At 40.6% G+C, this 23036-nt stretch overlaps 2 protein-coding genes across 3 annotated transcripts; one reads left to right on the forward strand and one right to left on the reverse strand.

Moving 5' to 3' along the window:
* Window positions 1-1536: 1536 nt before the first annotated feature.
* Window positions 1537-14064, reverse strand: pdzd7a (PDZ domain containing 7a). The gene is made up of 15 exons (XM_068327664.1): window positions 13775-14064; window positions 12722-12859; window positions 12435-12609; window positions 11858-12034; window positions 11141-11288; window positions 10018-10078; window positions 8982-9503; window positions 7673-7825; window positions 7189-7361; window positions 6316-6407; window positions 6124-6215; window positions 5895-5963; window positions 4068-4727; window positions 3637-3737; window positions 1537-2040 (listed from the first exon to the last, which is right to left on the reverse strand). The coding sequence occupies exons 1-15, from the start codon at window positions 13965-13967 to the stop codon at window positions 1864-1866; spliced, it is 2931 nt and encodes a 976-aa protein (XP_068183765.1). The 5' UTR covers window positions 13968-14064; the 3' UTR covers window positions 1537-1863.
* Window positions 14065-16815: 2751 nt separating this feature from the next.
* Window positions 16816-22675, forward strand: sfxn3 (sideroflexin 3). 2 transcript variants are annotated; one of them, XM_068327379.1, is made up of 11 exons: window positions 16816-16896; window positions 17873-18045; window positions 18189-18359; window positions 18987-19085; window positions 19555-19630; window positions 19766-19851; window positions 20036-20163; window positions 20459-20508; window positions 20685-20734; window positions 20811-20858; window positions 20940-22675. In XM_068327379.1, exons 2-11 carry the CDS (start codon window positions 17882-17884, stop codon window positions 21034-21036), a joined length of 969 nt encoding a protein of 322 aa, XP_068183480.1. In that variant the 5' UTR covers window positions 16816-16896; window positions 17873-17881; the 3' UTR covers window positions 21037-22675. The 2 variants fall into 2 exon arrangements, with proteins under 2 accessions (XP_068183480.1, XP_068183481.1); XM_068327380.1 differs by having other exon boundaries at window positions 16822-16896; window positions 17877-18045.
* Window positions 22676-23036: the final 361 nt, after the last annotated feature.

The raw sequence follows: 23036 nt of genomic DNA on the forward strand, positions 1-23036 counted from the left end.
ATTTGTAGTAATCTCCTACAGAAATCTACTAAACCCACACAATCAGTTTTGACATAATACGGAGATTTAATCTGAGTATGAATCTATAAATCTCATAATGCAGTCAGAGGCAGTGGCGGGCCGTGCATTTCACACCTAGGCCTTCAGTGATGTTCGACCATAGTCAAACATGCATAAATACATCCCATAATACTGTGAGTGGCTCCCAACGCCACCAATGTGGTGTTCAGGACATTTATGACTTCTCTCAAATGTGACAAAAACCGGCGTCAGCCCCATTCCTTTTGACAGAAGAATTCCGCGGCCACACCTTTTATAGACGTCACACAACTACGTCACAGAATAAAACCTACTGAAATGACCGTCATTTATGACACCACAGCTAGAGAAACGAAATACAGATATACACCGATATAATACTAAATGTTGCATCACCTCTATCATGTATAAAACTGGCTTTTTTCCAGCAGAGACACAAGTCTTTTTGTGTATTTCCACTACAATCACACAGCTGCGCAAGTGCACCACATTATTTACACACATTGCAGAGGAGCAAGCATTTTTTTCATTTTTAATATATTTTCATTTTATTTCATTATAATTGATTTGATATAAATGAAATTAAATTACATTAAATATGAAAACTTAGATAAATTAAATGCTTGTACTCACCGAAACAGCTGTTCAAACTGCTTATTCAAACACAAAATCCATTCTCCTTTCATTCTCTGTTAGCTAGAACAGGTTACCTAGTTCAGGTTAGCTAGAACAGGTTAGCTAGAACAGGTTAGCTAGTTCAGGTTAGCTAGTTCAAGTTAGCTAGAACAGGTTAGCTAGTTCAGGATAGCAAGAACAGGTTAGCTCCTTCAGGGATCGGACCCTTGTCTCACAAGAGCTCCTCTTCAAATGTGCATCTGCATGGCGCCGCCTTCTAAGAGTGAGTATCCAATCACAGGACACGTACATGTCAGGTGAAAGTGAAGCCAGCTAGAAGGTCTTAGTGTCAGTAACTGGTGATCTGATTGGCTATCGCATCTGTCTATTAACTATATGTTCCCGTTCACTCACAGTACAGGGAGACCTGCATTCTAGATTCTGGAGGTCCTGGGCAGATTTAATTCAACCTGGCAACACAAGCTAGCTGAATTCTGATTGGATAAAACCCTTTTAACCTAAAATTAGAACACTGACCCAGTGTGGGCCTATGTCATATTATATCCAAATGTATAATTATATATTTATACATATATTTGAGTATATTTATTTAAGGAAAATGCATTAAAATATAATTAGCTTTTATCATAAATATAATCATGATTTCTGGTTATGTTAGACCAGCAGAAAAGGCCTCACTGGCCCTGACTGGCCACCACTGGTCAGAGGTAATCTCTGCCTGACAGAGACGCTCCATCTGAAGTGCATCCGACTCCCTCAGCGGTGGCGAACGATGGCACAATTAAAACCAAGGCAGAAGAGAATAAAACAAACTACTTCCTGTCAAGTTTATGAGGAATCAATATAGTCATTAAGGTGTTGGCTAAAGATACCAAGAATATTATAAGTCATATATTTTGAACATTTATTACAGACATTTGATGGTATCAAAAGTCATTTATAGCAATCTTTATTTCTGTTTCTGTCATAGAAGTTAACATACATGGTCTTCTCTTTAGCATGTTTCCTGCAGCTTACTGACTTTTACAAGGCAGATGATTCTGTGATCCATGTCTTTCCTCTGACTGGAGTGCTACCCGTTCCATATTTCTTCTGGATTGAATCCAGAACTTTATTCATTCCCACCAAAGCAGCAGATTTGGTGTCCTTCATGCCTATGTTGTAGTCCAGCTGTGAGGAACACAGAGGTTAGTCAGCAGGCCTCCTGGGGCTGGTAATGGTGGGAGAGGCCTTTGGGACCTTGACCACAAAAACCATTGGGTCTTTGGCCTTGTTACTAAATGCACGGCGAATTACATTCACTGCGTGCTGATGTGTCACTCTCTGCAGATCCTCCCCATCAACGGACAAAAGTTCATACCCTGCCTGCAGATGAGAACCCAGGTCAAAACATGCAAAACACTACATAAATAGAATATATAATATCTGTACTTCTTAGGTTACTCATTTCTTTGCATATTTTCTCTCTCTGCAGTTTCTGTCTTTTTCTTGAGCAACATTCTAGATAGTTTCCATAAATCTGCAATGATGGTGCCCTTTAGCAGGAATGTGATTTATGCCACAGAGATTTGGGACTCTCCCACTGGTGTAATACATTCACACTGAAGGCCATCACAAGTACACATACAATGATTTCTTTTCAGCGCAAGGTTGTTGAATAGAGAACATACACTGAGACAAACACACACACACAAACGCAGTTTGCGTCATTTGCTCACCGTTTCCTGCAGGATGCAGGAGAGAGTTGCAAACCTTTGTAACCCTGAGGAGAGGAACTTCCTCTGATGTCATCGGTGCTTTCCAAGGATGCACCTGTCTCATGTACTTATCCACAATGGAGGATAGCAACCCTTCATGCATACACATGAAACCACTGGCCATTGTTGTGTTGCCACCAATCACATCTGTTTACTTTTACCTTTTCAATTCCAGATGTTAGCCTCATTCTGCACCAAGTTATTTTTTGTATAGTTATCAAACGTGTGATACATTGTGTTTTTCCTTGTATGGGCTGGTGTCTTAATGTAACCTTACAGCCTTCAATGAAAACAGTACAAAAACAATGAAATCCATTTGCTATATGTGCACAACCACAGATAGACTCACTGATGATATGTTATCATACTTGCGGGTGTGAGAAAACAGGATGCCTGTTCACACCGAACAGACCTGCTCTCACTTCCCTCTGAACGTGAGGGGTGGGGGGGTTGGGGGCAGGGGCTGAGACAAGGAGATGATATGGGTAGCTGGCAATTCTAAATGTGAAGTGTGAGACAACAGATATCTGTTAGCAAGTTACAATTTGTTTCTGACACGACCATGCAAAAACTCCTCAGCCATGCCAGCAGCATATGGCTTTGGTGATGATAAGTACTGTATTTTGAAATGCTGGTTTATTCACCTCTGGGCTGGAATATCTCAACAACTACTAGATTCATTATCATGATGTTTGGGGGAGTCACGTGTTCCAAATCATGCCTATGTACAGAGAGCAAAAGCGGGAGGTTCTCTTTTTATCTGAAAGGCCGACCAGATGCTGGATCTCCTCTGTTTCACACTCTAATCAAGCATCAGACCTGGGTCACATCCTTTAACTGATGGCCAATTGGAAACACGTGCATGTTACCCCACATGTTGCACAGATTTCCCTTCAACTACCTAAAGCTAGTTTCATTTAGTCTTCATCTCTCCAAAATCCAAAATCAGCCAGTCATTTCATGTCAAAAAACCCCCCTCATGTATAAATGAAGATCACTGGCAGCTGTTTAGTTACTGCGCCGTCAATATATTCCAAATACATGAGCTGCCCAGCACAAATGTACCTCATCAATTATAGAGGTAATGTGCTACTTGAGACGGCAGATCTTCTCTCCACTCATGATAAACCTTCATCACAGACATGCTTACTTAAGAGGGGGTGTGACAGGTACTTCAACCTGGACATCTCGTGTAAATGCTCACCTTCATGGCATCGTTTGTAGACGCAGCCCCTCCAGGGAAGATTTTTTCAATCTTTATCATTGGCTGGACTCTGGATTCTATTCCCCCAGAGATACTGATACCTGTAAAGAGGTATTGTTGACAAACCTGATTTCTGCATTAATCTAATAGTAATACTATCTGTGTGTATTTTTCAACTATCTTAAATATTTAACCCTTTCAGACGCCTCTAAGGTCAGAAGTAGGCTGACCTCTACTGGTGATATAATGACATGGAAAAATATTCAAATAGCTTTGCAATAGTAATATGGCAATTTTTATTGAACTTTGAAGCATTAGTTCCCATGTCAGTAATAATGACAATGTTGTATGTTATTACCAAAAAAATGGAATCTGAGAATACATAAAGTTTAATTTCAAAGTTTAAATACATACAGATCTTTTGTACTCACCCAGAGACTGTTTGGCCTTGAAGATGGTCAAAGTGTTTATTTCATACTCTTGAGGTATCAGAGTCGCTCGTCTCACACCATGACCATTTTGTAAATATCCATTTAGCGGCTGACTCCTCCCACTGCCTGCTGACTGCCTGTCGTCTCTGTTGGGCTCCGATATGCCGGTCAGAGGGGTTTCCCGCTGCTGTGAAGGAACACGCACGCTGACCTCTATGCAGTCGTCCAGCACACTCGCTCTGCCACCGATGCTGTCTGGACTCGTCTCCCTCCTCACTCTTCCACGCCCGTTCCTCACAGGCGACCTCCCTCGTTCAGAGGTCACATCTCTGTCCCACACTGACAAGGAGACCGCATCACACTGCAATGTCTCTTTCTTCCTTCCACTCTTTATTCCGTTTGGGGATTGACACCCACGATGGGTAGAGCATGGGGATTCAGTGCGGAGAGAGTTGATAGTGGGCGATGGGCTCAGGGAGCGGGAGCGCATAGCAGAGGAGGTGTAGTTGTCCAGAGGTACGTCCAGCAGTGGCGTGAAGGTGCAGGATGGAGGCACAGGGCCCGACTGTTGGCCAGACAAACGTAATCTCTCCAACTCCAACAACCGTTGCTCCTGCAGGGTGCGTTGCACAGGCTGGAGGTGGAACCCACCTTTGTGGTCTTGACATGCAGACAGTAGAAACAAGATCATCAGCTTTAAATAGACAACAGTAGATGCTTGAAGTGGAAAGTCTGGAGAACAGTGTGAAGATTTTTCAAGGTGGCATTCTTTCACATTAATTTATAAATGACTCAGCAGCAGAACGACAATTATCAATTATCTATTTCTTTGCATTTATGTCCCAAAAAAACTGATTCCTACATGGACAAAAATGTCATGTCAACTGTCTCTCGTAAAAACCCTGGTGTTACACCAGTCATGGCTAAAGCACGTATTCAACCAGTTATGTCAGACAGCTAAAAAGACAGGTTAATAAATAAATCTAACTCAATATAACAATTTCGATTTTAAACATACAGTTTACATAGTACTACAATGACTACTCCGGTCCATGATCTTTACATCCCTGACAGGGATAAAAAAGTAAATATATGGAATATTAGGGTGTTAAGTAATACCTTCAATCACATCTTATAAATAATATAAATAGAATATCTAACTTCATGTTTGAGGCACAGCACCAAAGTGAAATCCACTACTGCTGTGTTGAAACCTACTTCTGGGTGTTATATATAAGTCTTTGTGTTAGGTCAGTAACTTATATTATTTAGCAATGATTAATTTGACATTGTGGAGTCAGACGTCCAATTTGGTATTGTCAGCTTTCAAAATTCCTGAGTGCTGCCCTGTCAGCTCCCAGCTCCCTGATGACCCATTCCCCTGACCCCTAACCTGTGACTCCAGAAAGTGAGATGGCTGCAGTCAGTCTGCAAAGAGATTATATCGATTTTATTTTAGAGACTGAATGAGAAAAAGGCTAAAAGCCTCTCTGTATGGCTTAAGTGTCACATTGACCAAAAAGGCATGTCTCTGTCCTTTCTGCTGGATGTGGAGATGTAACACAAGCTTCTGCCTCAGCACAGGTACATGAAACCTGAGAGACTTTGCACATGGTGTGGTGTTTGCATTTGTGTTGGGAGGGGGGGTCTCTGATGTAATATGATGAAGAAAAGAAGTGCATGGGGGATGGGGGAGAGAAAAAGAGGGAATTAATCCTTTTGTGTATCTCATATTCCTCTGGGATTAAGTAAGTAAGAGGGAGTCAGAAGAAAGAGGTTAGGTCTAGAAATAGAAATGGTGTGAGGAGGAATGAGGAGCCCTTATACCTGGGATCGGGTTGATGAGGTGACGCCTTGGGGTTCCGCTGCGAGGGGAGCGCAGAGCCGGAGAACGTACTTAGAAGGGAATAAACAGTTAAAGATATATGGCTGAATTTCTATCGGTTTATTTGCTTTCTATAATCTTACCTGCATTTTCTAACTTCTATATTATTTTTGTCATGCAAACATGATATAAAGTATTTTCTACAGGAACAGAAAACATCCCTTTGCCTACCTAAGCGGCTCTTAAGAGTGTCGTACGCCTCAAGCTCAAAAGGCAGAACCATGCTGTCAAAATGACCCAGCTCAGCAGGCGGTATCAACATTCTGCAGAGGACATGATCAGATACACTTATACGTGTTCTCATGTCTATTAACTCATACAATATCAATGCATATTCAAGGCTGGTTGTCCTCATAGCCTCACCTTATTTCTCGGAGGAGTAGAAGTTTCTCTGGCCTGTCTAAGATCGCCAAAAGGGGGTGCACTAAATCCTCAACCACACGGTTGGACAGAAACTGAAGGAAAGAGCGAATAGATGAATAAAAGGTAGATGAGTAGACATAACAACCAACATGTCTCATTGTCCATCCAGACACATCTCCCTCCTTATTCCAGCGAGTTTTATTATTGGGATTGGAGCCTTCTTCTGCTGCATGTATGGAGATATCTGCTTTTCCAATGACATCACTACACACTACGTATTCATGCTTTATTAAAAAATAAAAGCAAAATAAGTGCAGGTCCTCATTTAAAAGCCTCTGACATAGTGCACTATAAGGGTTAAAAGCCAGGGTGTGTTTAGCACATTTAGTAGAACGTGGGCCCAATATAACAACACTATAATCCTCTACCGTCCGGCATGTGAGTGATGCTGAAAATCCTGAAAATATTTCACAATAAAAGCTCATAACAAAACGACGGGTTTCTGTGAATTTAAATGCTAGATGGCTTTTAATGTGAAACAACTGGCATCAGTGGTGTGATGCAGTAACTTCAAAATGAGACTCCATACTAAAATACTGTAAGAGCAACTAAACATTACCAATCATACAGTTCTTTAAAATGTGATAATTAAGTTCTCTATCTGATACAAGCCGGTTTCATATAAATAAAGGATTGCTACTCTCTGTGTGATGGGGAAATGCAGTCAGTCATAGTGATTGAAGTGGACTCTTCTGTAAGAGAAGTTATGAGCCTGTTTTGTCGCGATGCACAAGACAACGACAAGGCTGTTGGTTGTTTATTCACTGGGATACAAACACACACAGGGGGTTCGTTTGGAGATCAGGAACTCACCCGCTGACAGTGTCTCATCACAGCAGCCACCTCATCATGCACGAGCAGTTTCTCTGCCATGGCCTCCACGTGCTGAAGGGTCTCCGCTTGGGGAAGCAGTCTGCTGTCTTTAACTCCAGCACGGGATTCCTTAGGGGAAGTCAAGATCTGGAAGGGACGACCCCGCTCCTTATCTAAGGAGTGAAATAATAGATTTTTCTTGCATTATTAATTACATTATTGTTGCTTAAATGCTAATGGTCAGTGATTGTCAAGAGTGTTCTACAAAGAAACTACAGAGATAATGACTCTCATCCAAACGCATACCTCCACCAAAGCCTAGTAGTCCATCTTAATTCCTTCGAGAATTATCAAAAAAAGCCTTGTTCATATACATCCTAATAACCAACTTTTTAAATACGACAATACGTTGATTTTTTTTTTCAATCATACGTACCAATCCCCCAAATATGCATTATTTTATGCATCAGGGTTCACAACTCACCTTTGTTGTGCTGAGATGGGGACTTAGAGCCATTCTTCTCTTTGCGATCTTTCTTAAACAGTAAGTTGACAAAGGTTTTGGAGCGGCGCAGGTTTGTTTTACCCTCTTCTGAGTGCTTCTCTTTCTGTTGCTTCTTGTGCTTTTGTTTCTCCTCTAAAGGTGGAAAAAAGAAGACAGAAATAGCATCTAGTCCTCCTGAATTACTAGAGTATATTCTTGTGGTAAATAATGTAGTAAATGTAGTAAGCTACATGTTTCCAGAATGTAATGCAGTGAAGATTTTAATATATTTCTTCTTTTGCTTTAACGTTGTAATAATTAAACGTCATGAGTCCAAAACAGTCAGATGTCATCTTTGCTGCAGTTGCATCTTGAAGCAAACAGGTCTGTATGTGGTGCTGGAATCTTAAGTGAGTGATACACACGTTCTGCAATGAGTATGGACCGCTCATTTCTTTTCCAGTCAGTTCCTCTGTTCTCTGCAGTAAATCTGCCACTGTGGAAGGTAACACACTAATACTGATGAATTGCCGCTCTGCCAACTTGAATACACTCTCATCTATTGAGGACTCTACAGCAAAGTGCTTCAGCTTACACAACAAAAGATCAATCAGGCCTGGGCTTCACCCAACCACATCCTGGAGTCATGAAAAAGTAGGATGTATTGAGAAAAAAAAAGACGGAATCAACAGCCCCGCCAAGGCTTCTTCATATGCTTGTCCTGATTAATCTCTCACTGAGGTACAACAAGTGAATGTAAATGACTGTAAATAACTTTTAGTTTTTGAACAACTTTCGTCTGGAGTTTAAATCATCCATGTCGTTGTTCCTGTCTGCTTCCTGGAGAAGCAGAGGGATGGGGAGACATTAAACCGACATCTGAATGAAGGCAATGCCACAAAACTTTCAGCACCATCATCAAAAATAAGACATTCCCATCAGCTTAATCTGCACTAAACAAAAGACTTTTCATACAATAATGACTAAGCTGCGCAAAAGGCCAGCCAGTATTGTTCATACTCATATTTCACAAAGGAATCAAGACCAAGATGTCCTCTGTTAACTTTATCAATAAAATAAACTATGCAACAGGGATACTTTCTCTAAATCACCTACAACACATTTTTCCAATTTTGTGCACCCTTATGTTGGTTACTCGACAAACACATGACTGATATATCGAAAAAAAGATCATATTAGCTGATTCAGGCCACCTCCATTCATTAAAAAATGATGTTTTTTAATTAATATCTCACAGAAATCAGTGAAGTGACCTTACACTGAGCCCCGGTGTTCCTGCTGGTCTCACCTGATGCAGTGATGTGGCTCTGAGAACGTCTGATTGGCTTCCTGGGTCTGCTCAGAGCCATGAGCGCTTCAGTCTTAGGTGAGCATCTCTCTATTTCCTGGTTCCCTACTGACAGGGTCCTTGTTTGGCCCCGCCCTCCATTGCCTGCTCTTCCCATCTCCCACGGTCCTTCTCCTTTCCCACGTATGACTGTGTCCTTCAGCAGAACTGTGGCGCCGACAGTACGACTGGTTTCTGAGGTGACCATGCAGTCACCGTACGACCCATTAAGCAACGGGAAGTCTGCTGGAGGGTGGGGGTCAGTCTGGATGGCGGTGTCAGTAGTTCTCTCAGTGGTGCTTGAATGGCAGGAGCTGTCCTCAGTGGAGATGGCAACATCTGCCATCTCTGAGCCAAAGACAGGAGGGAAAAGGACCTGGGAGAGACCACTGAGAGAGCTTAGGGGGGTGCTGGAGCACAGTGAGGAGGCAGAAGAGTTGGAGTCAGAACTCTGGTAGGATGGTGCAGGGCCCCCACTGGTCACTGTAACAGATATTTCATAATTAGAATGAAGTATTCAGATTAGGGGGTGCAGATGCAATACTTACACATGCACACAAAATATTCACTGCTATACTCATTACAATTTGTACAGATAGCCCTATTTCCTTATTTGACACTGTGCAATTTGTTTGGATCAAACAAAACCATCTGTCTACACTTATTCCTGGTTAATCCCTAACTGTTTTTTGTTTTAAATCTTCTATTTCCCTAATGAGAAACTAAAATCTCTCTACATCTTGACCCAAATGTTAGGTCATGCTCTGCCTTTGAGTACACTGAATTAATCTCTGACTGAGTTCAGACTGAAGCAGTCATAGCAAACTGAAGCAAAGGAAATGTGTTTGTGTGGCTAATGTTTCAGCTGTTTTTAACTAAACTTCCAAAGAATTTTTAGTGGTTTTACAAAATCTTGCAAATCTCTAGGTCATATTTAGTGATGTTAATTATTTCCCTACTTTATATCTTTCAAAATTCAGTGTTATAGGCAACATACTATTGTCAAGCCAGCCATATTCTGCCACCATCTCCTTGTATGCAGGATATCTCCCAGCTTCCTGCAGGCAAAAAATCAGCAGGAATGAAAGAAAAAATCTATTTGATGAAATGTGGATTTAAATGTCATGCTAATCATCCAGATCAAATGGATTTTCCATCCATTTGATCTGTAATCAATAAGACCGACACCAGGCAAGATGTTTACAGACGTGTAGATTATCTCAGCACATTTGAAGAAGGAGCCATTTTCATCAAGAACTGTTGCCTGATAGGTTTAGGTACAGTTTTAAAACATAAAGCACTCAAGGTTAGATCTTCAATTTTTTTTAGCTAGATTTCCTGATTATGCAAGATTAGTTACTAAGCTTAAACCTAGTTCAAATAGACCACTTTATGTGACTAGAGACAGGACTAGAAGAAGAAATAAAATTAGAGTTTCTGTTGATTACAACCTGATCCCTGACTGCCTTTGAATAATGAACATCATCCTTGGGTGTTTTCCACACAGGCAACCCGAGATCAGAAGAGTAAAATGAGCAAGTAGCAATGTTAGTGAACTAAGGCTAACTAAATCCACAGAGGGAAATGTGCTGCATAAAAGAAACAACGCCATTATAACACATGAATACGACTTCTTATTACACTTATGACACAGGTCAGGTGGCATGATGTTGCACAATGAAATAGGAATTCAAAGGCCGGTCAGCCACCTGATTTGTTCCCCCAATTCAGAGGCACTGGTGTTGTTTTAACGCACTGTAACCTTTATTGTTGTTTAAAAGCATACATTAATATTACCCTAAAACTAGGGGAACTGCATTCGGTTGTGTGTGTGTCCATGAATACCAGTTTAACAGTGACATTCCTTTAGCTCTACCAGTTCTATAGAGAAAGAAGTGTGTGTTTAGCTGCTGATTGATCCAACATGTCCGCCAGCAAGTTGCTGATTTTGTGCGCCTGCTGTGAGGTGATGAGTAAATGGTGTGCAGTAGACTTGCATAGTGTCTTACCTGAAATCATAAAAATTTAAAGAGATATAAAAGTGGTGCAAAGTTCATCATTACAAGCAAACACTTCATCCTTCATATCTGATCCACCCTTTACTAAAAATTGTTTCTCACCTTGATTGTCAACATGACATGGGTGTGGCTCTTCAGGACTTCCACTGCATCGCTATGGGTGATGTCATCGAAGCTAACCCCATTGGCTGCAAGGATTTGATCGCCCATTTTGATGCCATGCTGTTCTGCAAGACCACCGGGGTCCAACCTGCAAAGAATAAGTGTGACAGACATGGTCAAGTGACATTTTAATTTGGTTTTCAACAGTAGGTTTACTGGTGATGATGATTTCACTTTTGCTTCTCACACAGTATTAGTTTTTTATGTCATGTAAAACATTATGATGCTTATTTTATGCAGAGTACATACATGAGAAAATTTCTTGGCTATACCGTGATAATGTAAATTCACTCGGTCCATTAACTGAAGCCTATTTGCTTGAACTGCATATTAAAATATAAGAAAACAGAAACATGGATGAGATTCTGATGAGATATTTAATTTCTGTGGGAAGATACCATTTGAATTTTTTATTTTTGCTTCTTTGCTTCCCAAGGCCAACTTCACAGAGTGAGTGTTGAGCCTGGGTTACACCATGTGCACACACACACACACACACACACACACACACACACACACACACACACACACACACACACACACACACACACACACACACTGCAACACCCTGAATAATTTTGATTATCTTATGCTGGTAGACTCTTCAGGTATGGAAGAAAAAAAAGCACAGAGATTCAAAGACCAGTTCATCCGTACTTTGAGACATAAATTCCCAATCCGAACTCTTTTCCTCCTCTGATGTTGAAACCCAGACAGTAGTCGTCTGAGGTGGTGAAGAGATGGATGATCCTACGGAGAGCGCTGTCTGAACCAGCCTCTGATGGCGTGCGACCGCTTTCCTCCACCACCATCCGCCGGTGAATCAGATCCACCCTAGACACATGTATAAAAAACACAAACAAACACACAAGCAAATGAAAATGTGAATATAACATTTGTCTTTGTCCACTGGGCTCTGGCCTCTCAGTATTCGGTAATTAAATAGCCATAAAGGTCACAGCAGTAATCCATCCACTGCTGCCACATGAAACCCAGATACAGCATATCCCAAAAGATAGATAACGAGTGTGATCTCCACAGGACTGACGAGACAGAAACCATGAAAAGGTCAGTGCTGATACTGACAAGCCGCATTACATCACTGTATAAACAGACAGCACTTACTTTGCAGTTAAAATGTTAAATAAGCAGAGAGTACATTGCTTATACTTTGCAACCTCAGTCACCTGACACAGCCTTTACCCAGCAGCACCCTTCACAGGCTTAGCCTCACCATGTGGTCTTCTCCTTGGAGTAGCGTATGCCAGGGATCTTTCCCACCCGCCTCACCACCATCCTCAGCCTGTTGTTGCCCGTCAGGACCTTGACGGCGCTGCTCATGCTGATGCTCTCCAAGCTGACCCCGTTCACCTCCATCAGCTTGTCTCCCACACTGAGCCCAGCCTGCACTGCAGTTTGACGTGAAAGAGTTAATTTCACATGGGAGACTAACAAAGTCTACTTGCCCAGATGCAGGCGCACACTGTGACAAATACACACACACACACACTTCCTCCTAACCTGCAGAGCTGTCGTCCTCCACCTTGCTGACAAATATGCCGAGTCCGTGTTCGGATCCCCCACGGACACTGAAGCCCAGCCGCCCATCTGGACTCTTGTCCACCGTCACAGCGTGAATGTTTTCGCTATCATCCTCTTCTGCAAACACGCAAAGCAACAAAACACACTTACCCAAAACAAAGGCCCAAACGGTCCCACATTCAAAAACTGACAAGAATCAAGGCGCTGCAACTAATACACAGCAACTTCTTTTGCAAAGTACTGTCCCTGCAGTTTCTTAATGCATTTGAGAATCACGATATATTAGTGAAAATGAATCGCTCAAAATTGTATTTTTGTAGTTAATGCACCATACTGGACATGGCTTCATCAGTAAATTACTGTATATTGTGCATAGCCTCAAAATGCTTTACGTCATCAGCTCATCGCTCATGCACACAGACACACCGACTGAACCTGCAGACTGCACACAGACTACAGATCAAACCACAAACCCTCCAGTAAATACATGACAGCACAAAATCCTGAAGCACAGCTTTCAAAGTTTTATCACAAGTTTTAAAATTCAAATCTGAACACAAACGTGCAGAAGACACTGACCAATATTATAAAGTATTTGTTGCTTCCACCTTCATCTTGCTTCTGTAAACAGACTCGGACACTCAGAGTTATATCTGTTATTATGTTGGTCAATTTATCAATTGCTTCATCTTTTAAGTTTAGGAAAAGAACAAAACTTGATGATTTCAAATTGATTGTTTGGTCTAAAATACAATTATCCAGTTTTTTATCCATGGGGAATGGGAAACTCAGATACAATGTTTCATTTTAGAAACATTGTAGCAAGCAGGCAGGTAGCTAAATATAAAAACTGTGGATCATGAATTCTCTGTTGATTGAGTAAACAATCAATAATTTCATATCTTGTATGAATGACTGTTTATCACATATTGTTTCTGTTTGCTCTATTAAACTTGTACTCAAAGAGCTTCTGCTGCCAGTGACCCTGTGTGAGTGAATGATAGAGGACTGACTGTCAGGTCATGAACTCACCATCAAGAGGCACATTGATGAGAATGACTCTCCCCATTGGCGAGGCCGACCTGCGTCTGTGGCGGTGCTGTTTCTTGAGCCTGTAGCGTGTAGTACTGTGGGAACCCCCAGCCTGGCTTCCATTGCTGAAGTGGGGCTGCCCCCCTCCATTTGTCATCTCCCTCCAGCCAGGGGGGTAAGAGGGGCGAGCCATGCTAAGTGTCTGGTTAATGTTCCCGTAGTCATCCAGACAGGTGGATTTGTGTGATCTGCTCGTATTATGGATGAGTTACAGGTTGGGATTTGGGGACAGCAGGTGGGAGATGGATGCAGTGAGGAAGTACACTTTGATGCTGGTCTGGCTGGATGATAAAACACTGGTCCCTACTCTCACAGGAAAAAAATGGTGATTCCCCTTGGGTCATGTTTAATTAAACGGATATCAGTTGAGGAGAGTACGTTGTAATGAGTAATGTGGACTTAAAAGCTCCAGATAGACTAATATAACTCAATTTTGACCCGTTGCATCAGTCAATGCCGCCTTGCCTGAAAGTAGAAAGAAAAACAGTTCAGTATCACATTATGATGTCAACATTTTAATGTTGAAGAACAATATTTTTCCAGGCATTCCCAGATTTTTTTATGTTACTGTAGCATGCAAACTTATCATGTGAACTAGAAACATTTATAATTTTTAACAATATTTTTATTCTTAATTTTAATATTTCATGCTGTAAGATGGCAACCTGTTGCTTTAACAAAAACAATTCATATTACATGTTGATATGTTGATAAATATCTCACATCATGATGACTTCACTTGGTCTTTGATTGACACAGACTTTCAAATATATCTACAGCCTGGGGTTTTCTTTAAGGACATGAACTGTTCTCTCCAGCTGGCCCCATCTCCTATAGCATCGTGGCACACCTCCATTGTTCATCCTAACATGTTGCTGCTGTTTTTTTTAAGTTACTTTTGCTGTGTCCTCCACCTCTTCATCACCACCAAGTCTTGACAGATTCACCATTGTCATCATTTCATCAGACTCATTTACTTAAGTAAGTTCCTTCGAGATTAATGAAGTATCTATACAGTATTTTTTTAATAGCGTCCATCCATCCATCATCTACCTCTTATTCAGGGCCGGGTTGCGGTTTTTTTCCCCCCATAACATAAAATATCTAATTATAACACGAAAACATCTTATTTTAATAATGCACTTCATGTTATAACGTTATTATGTAAGGTCCACAATAAAACACTGAATTACCTTTAGCTAGGTCGGATTTTCTTAATGAAGGTAAAGCTTTTTCTATAGACTGGAACTAAAAGTATCACTACACATAAATGTTAAATAATGGTTTAATAGTTAATCAACACATATTTTCTCCCGTTAATGAACCTGTGGAATGGACTACTGGTTGCAATTATTGCAAGAGGTGTGGGTAAAGTCTGACAGGTCTTGTTTCCTGGGGCTTCTGACACCTGAAACGTGACCAAACACCCGCCAAACATTTTGTAACATCTTGACATTTGAACAAAAGTGAACAAAGTGAGACATGGTTACCTGCGTCCGTGTTGCGCCGTGATGGACGGTCACTGGTTCGCATCGTTACACCTTACGGGACGCGTCCGGAGAGTTAGTGCCGCCTCATTTATTTTCCAGGTGACCAATATTGTCTTAGAGGTGTAATCCTTTTACCTAAGCCCCTGCAGCTGTGCGGTCGTTAGAGCTGGATTAATAAGTACACCAACACAATGCTGGCTCAAGAATGTCCTTTTGTTGCTCTAAAGTTAAACCATGTTTAAATTTGTTAATATTTTAGTAGGTTTAAATTGTACGGCATGGAGGGTGTGTGGGAAACTGGCCAACTTCATTATATTTTTGAGGTGTGTGAACAGCCCCACCTGGTGGTCAGTGGTGAAACACCACAGCATAAAGCCAGCTGGGTTCTGTAACTGACTGGAAGAAGTTGGTGATGTTAATGGTTCAGCACAGGTTAGTTGACCAAAGTTGGGTCAGGAGCAACGACAGTTCACCTGGGGGTAGTTGACACGACACAATAAAGAGGCGCAAGCTGAAGATGGGTGAAAAATGATTTGCGCGCATCACACACTTAAGATAATGTTCTCCCTTTACACAACATGAACTCATAGTTGTGGAAATCTGGCTGGATTTTTACATTTATTTGCTTAATTGGAGTATTCGTTTTAACCAAAGTGATTAAAATGGAGATTTAGGTCATCGGCCTGAAATCAAAGAGGATGTTTGAGTAGATTACATTTTACATTATAGTATTGTCCTGCACAATTTTATGCACAAATAAATGTGTGAATGAACAGAATAAATTAAATAACCCAGAACGATTTACGGTGAATAAACAAGAAAACACAAGAAAACTAACACCATAAAGATTGTTTCGTGTTTTTGCAGATATCTTTACTATTATAACTCACCAAAACGAAATTAATCTACAATATTTGAAAAGTAACGATACTTCTTTCATAGCACATTTTACAACTACAGTACTGTACTGTAGAAAGCAGTAGTAGCAATCTATCAGCAGGTCTTGGAGCAGTTTTTAACAAATCACGTGCCGCCTACGTTTCTCCTCTGAGGGCTTCCAGCGAATCACAGTCCTTCCTGAAAGACACTACCCACTCTACTGTGATAGCTTCAAAGACATCCATCAAACTCGGATTTTCTCAAATCAACTTTAGCCTCTACAGATTTGACCGTGTTTCATTGTTTTTCACCAAATTCACTAAACATTTACAGTACATAATTAACATTTATATTTTCAGTTTTTAAAATAAAATGGAAAAAAAAGAGCCTTGTTATTATATATGCTTCAAAAGCAACCATATAATCGCTAATTTTAATTATTTGTCACATGTTATGTCAGTCAGCTGTTACTTGTATAAACTATTCTCCAATATAAAGCTACCGGTTACATTTTAAGTGAATGGATTGTTACAGAAAACCACCCGATGTGTACTTATTATTTGACTACTATTTGTAGTGAGAGTCTCGTTAACGACATTCCCCAAAGTTACCATGAGGCGTCACAGGTCCAGCCCTTGGTGGTAACAGATATTAGAGGTCATACATTTACGAAAAATAAAGAAAGCAAGGCAGGTAAGTTTTTGCGCTGAGGGAAATTACATCTGTGATGAACTAAGAAACAGTACGATAAAGTTTACGTTGATTTTATGTGGATTTATGCCTTTACGACGTTGATTAAATTGCTAATGTGCTGTCGTATGGACTACCCGGCTAGCTTGCTGGTAGACAGTCAACCCAGACAACAGTGAAGAGGGTTGTTTTGCTGTCTGGAAACGGGGTTGAATTATTATCCCGCCGTGTCTAATGTGATGATGTTGGGATTTATAGAGTTTTATTGTCTTGTTTGATTATCGTGTTCTCCAAATTGTGCCTTTGTGCATATAGCTAGCTTGTTAGCATCATTCGTTAGCCCGCATGTTGTCGTGACACCCCCAATCCCACTGTCCTGTCGGTGTGTCACCTGATTCATTTAATCAGACACCTACAATGGGACACATTGCTGGTCGTCAGCCCAACAGCAGGTTGACTGACATGCATAGAGAGAAAGATTATGCAAAGAGCTGACACCACAACGTGTGCAATATTGCGGGCAATTATCACTTATAAAAACGTAAAAACTTTCTTATATTGCAGTTTAGATTTGGAATTATGCTGGCTCAGCTCATTGCGGTCCTTTTGCTTTCTGTTTCGCTTTGACCTGTCCAAGCATTTGGAAAGACAGCAGAGAGGAAATGTAATGCTTTTGAGACAAGACAGATTTTACTTAAATTTTGTGATTGTACAGGTGTAATGTTTGATTTATTCGCATGGAATCTACTAGTTCTATGTGTTATCATGTATCGTTAAGCAAAATGGACTTTGTGAGTTGCTTAAGTAAAAAAATGAAATGGTAAATGATCTTGTTTGATTTAATTTGTTGTACTTACAATGGGACTGTTACACATGAATGCGTGATATTGAAACTAGATCAACATAAAGTGTTGCCCCAATGTACATGTAAATGTAATATATGGTTGTAACATGCTATGAACATGTCTGTTACTCAAAGCAAGTCAGGATGTCTGGAGATTTGTCCCTCAACATAAACATCAAGGAGCCAAGATGGGACCAAGGCACATTTATGGGACGTGCCAAGCACTTCTTCATGATCACAGATCCCAGGAACGTCCTGCTGTCCTCTGAGACTCTGGAGGAGGCCCGAGTCATTGTTGAGAGCTACAGGTAGAGCACTAGGAGATAAAGATGATAGAATTTGAATATAAATGATGATGTAGCTGGAGGCGATGGGTGATGGGATGCATAGATAAAAATTTGATTTGATGTGGCAGTGGCAGTTCTTTATAAATACGTCATCACTGTTTCAGAGCTGGAAGTGTGAAGCCTGGCCTGACGGAGGATGAGCTATGGAGGGCCAAGTACATCTATGATTCTGCCTTCCACCCCGACACAGGGGAGAAGATGTTTGTGATTGGCCGGATGGCTGCTCAGGTCCCAATGAACATGTCCATCACTGGCTGCATGCTCACCTTCTACAGGTACAGAATAATTCATCATATTTACACCAAACTGAAAATGGTCTCTTCAGGGAGATTTTAAAAAATCACTGAATGCGAGACAGTGGAATTTTGTGATAATTTATCTAATATTTTACACTGGACTTCCCTATTTTGTATCATTACAAAAGATTAGATTACTTTGGGAATATGATTTATTTTCTCTGCCAATAATTCATGAATCATGTGGGCAAAAAAATCAAGCCTATTAAGAAGTGTTTTTATTTTTGTGTGAATTCAAGTGAAACTCAGGATTCACCAGGTCTAAATTGCTGGCTGGTACAAGTCCAATAAGCTTAAATTATGGTAGCAGCTGCTACCTTACCTTTGTTGGACCTTGGCGGAGGTATGTGCTTGGCTACGTGTTTTTCTTGTATAATCTTGAAAAGGCCTGAGGGGAAAAAATGTCATTTGAAAAGAATGTAGTGGTTTCTTTTCCTAATCTTATGTCCACTTCCAGCAGACCCTTGATGTGTATTTATTTTGTAATGTGTAGTTTTTACATTGTCCCAAACTCTTTTCCTGTTTTGTAGTTTGTAGTTTTCACTGTGCAGTTTGTGCAAAATCACTTCTTCATAACACACTATTGTTGTTCCTCTACATTTACAGGACTACTCCAGCAGTGGTGTTCTGGCAGTGGGTTAACCAGTCCTTCAACGCAATTGTCAACTACACCAACCGCAGTGGGGACGCCCCCATTACTGTGAAGTAGGGAGGACTTCTCACCTCACTTACACAAGATCATTCCTCCTTCTAAACTAGTGTCTGTAGGAGGCTGTGGGAGCTGCTGTCCCTTCCCCTTCCCTCACAGTGGTATTTCGTTCCCTTGTTTAGCATGTTCAGCCCTAAGGGGCTCCTGGTTGATGGCAGGTCAACACCCACGCATTTGTGTACTTTATTTATTGTTCCACAAAATGCATCTTTCAGATGTCAGAGAGATGCAAGTGATTACGCATGTCATCGAGGATGATATTCTGTCTTCCTGTTTTATTTTGGAGAATGTTCTGGTTTTTTACTTGTCTATATTCATAGAACATAGCATGGATTTGTACTCTTACTGACACCTGATTAATACTCACTCATGCACTGCAGTATAAATAATCTGTTAATGGTGTGTGAGAAAGGATGTTGGTGAGCTATAAGTGAAACTACATGTCTGATGTGTCTGTCTCTGCAGCCAGCTCGGTGCAGCTTACATCAGCGCCACAACTGGAGCTGTGGTCACGGCTCTTGGACTCAAGTCTCTAACCACGGTAATGAAAGTGGTTTTTTGAGTGGGTTTACAGAAAGCAAACAGTTCGTATACAGATTCCTGACATGTCTGTTTTGTACAGTTGATTGGATGCTATTCCACTCAATGTCTCTTTTCATCTGTCCCATCTTTGCAGCGTCTCCCTCCAATTGTAAGCCGATTTGTTCCTTTTGCTGCTGTTGCTGCAGCTAACTGTATCAACATTCCCTTCATGAGGCAGAGGTGAGATCTCTGGGGGGGGAAAAGCCGGTGACCTCCAGTTTGTTTATTCAGGAACTTTTGACAATTGCGTGTGACTAAGAATGTTCTGCGCTGTAAAGATTTGAAAATAATTTTTAAAAAAGAAAAGCAAAAATAAAAATTAATTTTAAAAAAAAGTTCTGCACTGTTCTCTTCTCTTTTCCAGGGAGTTGAAGTACGGTATTCCTGTGACAGATGAGAATGGAAACAGGTTAGGAGAGTCTCCCAATGCTGCCAAGCAGGCCATCGTGCAAGTGGTGGTGTCAAGGATTGGCATGGCCGTGCCAGCAATGGGTAATGTCACCATGAGCATCAGTTTCATAACAATGAACAGAGAAAAATGGTCACTGGTATTGATCCAAAACCTGCCATCTCATCAGCGAAGCTGCTTAAACAGTTACTGATGGGATGCTGAACACACTGGAGCATTTAGCGCCGAAATAGTCAAATGTTTCTTTCACATTTGGGAGAGACTAAAAACTGAGTGGAGCTGCTAAGTCAAAAATATTGTTCTCTGTAACTGGATCATGAAGAACAGTTAATCTTGCTTTTATTAAGTTGTCCACCAACTTCTTTTCACTGTTTACAGCCATTCCTCCTGTTATAATGAATGCTCTGGAGAAGAAGGCTTTTATGAAGGTAAGCAGCATGTGTGACTTTGACTTGGCATATTTATTGAGTCTGCTGGTGTTTTGTGGTGGGGAAGAGTCACATTCCGCACATTTAACATGCTTGTGTGTCTGCAGAGAAACTTCAGATCAAACATGATCTGAGCCTCACTCACTGTATCTCAACATGATTCTGTCTCCCTGTAGCGATTCCCAATTCTAAATGCTCCGGTTCAAGTGGGACTTGTCGGTCTATGGTGAGTAAACTGAACAAAATGGTGTTGATTGTTTTAAGTGACAGAGTCTAACAATATCCCTGTCTCTTGGTTTCAGCCTGGTGTTTGCTACGCCTCTGTGCTGCGCCCTGTTCCCACAGAAAAGGTACCAACAGCTGCTCCATTCTCATTTACCTTGCATACGGCAGCATTGTCATGTTCAACCCTGTTTTGTTTTGTTTTTCAGCTCTATGAGTGTGAGCAAACTGGAAGCAGATCTGCAGGAAAGGATACAGCAGGCCAACCCCAAGATCACCACCGTATATTTCAACAAGGGCCTGTAGGACCAGCCAGCACTTCTCCACACACAACATACAAGCACTCACACCAATATCCACAACTGTTGTCCTTGAACGAGAGTAAAAACCAAATTTGATTCTTTTACTGTTTGTTGTCTTGTTGCTTTTTATTTTGCTTGTTTTTCAATTTAAGAACAGAAGGTTTACCGGAGGGAAAAACAAGTCGGGTTGAGAAGAGAGACTACCGACAGCTCTCAGTGTGCATTGATAACACACCCTACAAAATAAAAACTGACTCCACAGTTTTTTAAACGTATGTGCACACCATTGTTTTGTGATGTTTTTTCTCCTGCTGCCTTCACGGTGGTAGTTCATGAAGTTACTGAATTGTATTTTATCCACATTTGTACTATGGTGCATTCAGGTTCATTTAAGTTTGAGGTCCTCTGACAAACTATTTGTAACTCCAGTTTAGACTGAAGGCTTGTGTTTGTAAGTGGTGTACTATATTGTTGCTTCTGAATGTGTCATGGTCTTTCCTGTCAGGCCTTTCCCCACCCTAAAAAATTAATTTCTTGCCTATTATTATTATTACATTTTGTTTTGCTCTGAATATAACATTAATTTTTCAGCTTTTTACTCTCATCTCTCCTTCAAGTGTACTTACTGTACACCCCTTCATACTCATGCACAAATAAAGAGATGCTGGGTACATGAGGTATAGACAATATCTAAAACTGCTCCGAAAGCACAACCATATAGCACAAACTGCATACACACTATTAATTATGTTAATCAGTTGGTTTTAGCAGGGTTTATGGGCAGCATTTGGTTAGCTGCCTTCTATGCTATGCACTAGAGCTGTTGATTTCCCATTATACCAAATGGAAGAAGTGTTAAAGTTTTCTAAACATGATCGTTCTGTTGGCTTTGTTGACACATATAAGGAATATCAATGAATAATTCTGTGTGGATTAACAATGAGTATATTTTTATTGTATCATTACAGTATAATTGGTGCATCTGAACAGCATCAGCTGCTCACGCTATGGTTGTGTCGTACTTGAGTTGGGGTCCTGATGAGTTTATTCAGTACAACTTGTTTCTGATGACATAACACCAGTAATGAGTCCATGTTTGTGTGACATCATTGTGGTTGTTCCAGGATTGTAACCGCTGATGTATTCATGGATCAGGCAGAAATACATTATATTTAGAGTTTTATATGTGAAGGGAAACTTTTGAGGGGTTGATTTCAAATTGATATCCGCATGGTTTTTTTCCGCATTTATCCGTACGTGACCCGAGCTTAAAAGTTGACTCCTTTTTCCTTTATGAAAAAGGTGTCTTCTTGTTTTTAACTGATGGGTTATTAATGTTGGAATGAGACTCTTCATCTGTTACTCATTGTTACTCAGAAATTGTGAAAACAACTTTCAATCAAGGTAATTTGCCTTCTAGTAATGATGGAAGTGTGTGTTGTGCTCTTGGTTAAAGTGCTGTATATAACCTTTGCTGTGCTGCTGTAGGAACTAGTCAAATCTGTGTTGCTATTGAAAAAGTATACAAGATTGTATTTATCATACTTGATGTCAAATGAGATGGTCTCATTAATGCAGATTCATACTTTAACCATTGTCTGGAAGCTTTTATCGTGCATCTGCAAATACATTAGATTTCTTTCCTGCTTATCTTTTCATTGAGTTATCACGCAAAAGTTTGAAGGACAAAACCAGACTTGTAGCTTGCATCTACAAACATTTGTAAGAATGTATCTGAGTGAGTTGCACCCAGACACCTCGCCAAAGATGAGACAGGTATGAAAAGTGCAGCTTCTTGAAGTTTGTTTCAGCTTTATGGACCTTTTGCCAGGCTTTTCTTTTTAGCAACAGCACACCAAAATCGAATATCAGAGAGGATCATCAGTAACACAACCAACAAGATTTTTATAAATCCCACACTTAAAATTACAAGTCATCTCAGAATAAACTTGGTTGAAGACTTAATTTTGTTTGGCTGCTTTGACCTTGACAGTTCCATATTTG

The sequence above is a fragment of the Antennarius striatus genome, chromosome 11, assembly GCF_040054535.1.
Source record: "Antennarius striatus isolate MH-2024 chromosome 11, ASM4005453v1, whole genome shotgun sequence".
Classification (NCBI taxonomy): domain Eukaryota; kingdom Metazoa; phylum Chordata; class Actinopteri; order Lophiiformes; family Antennariidae; genus Antennarius; species Antennarius striatus.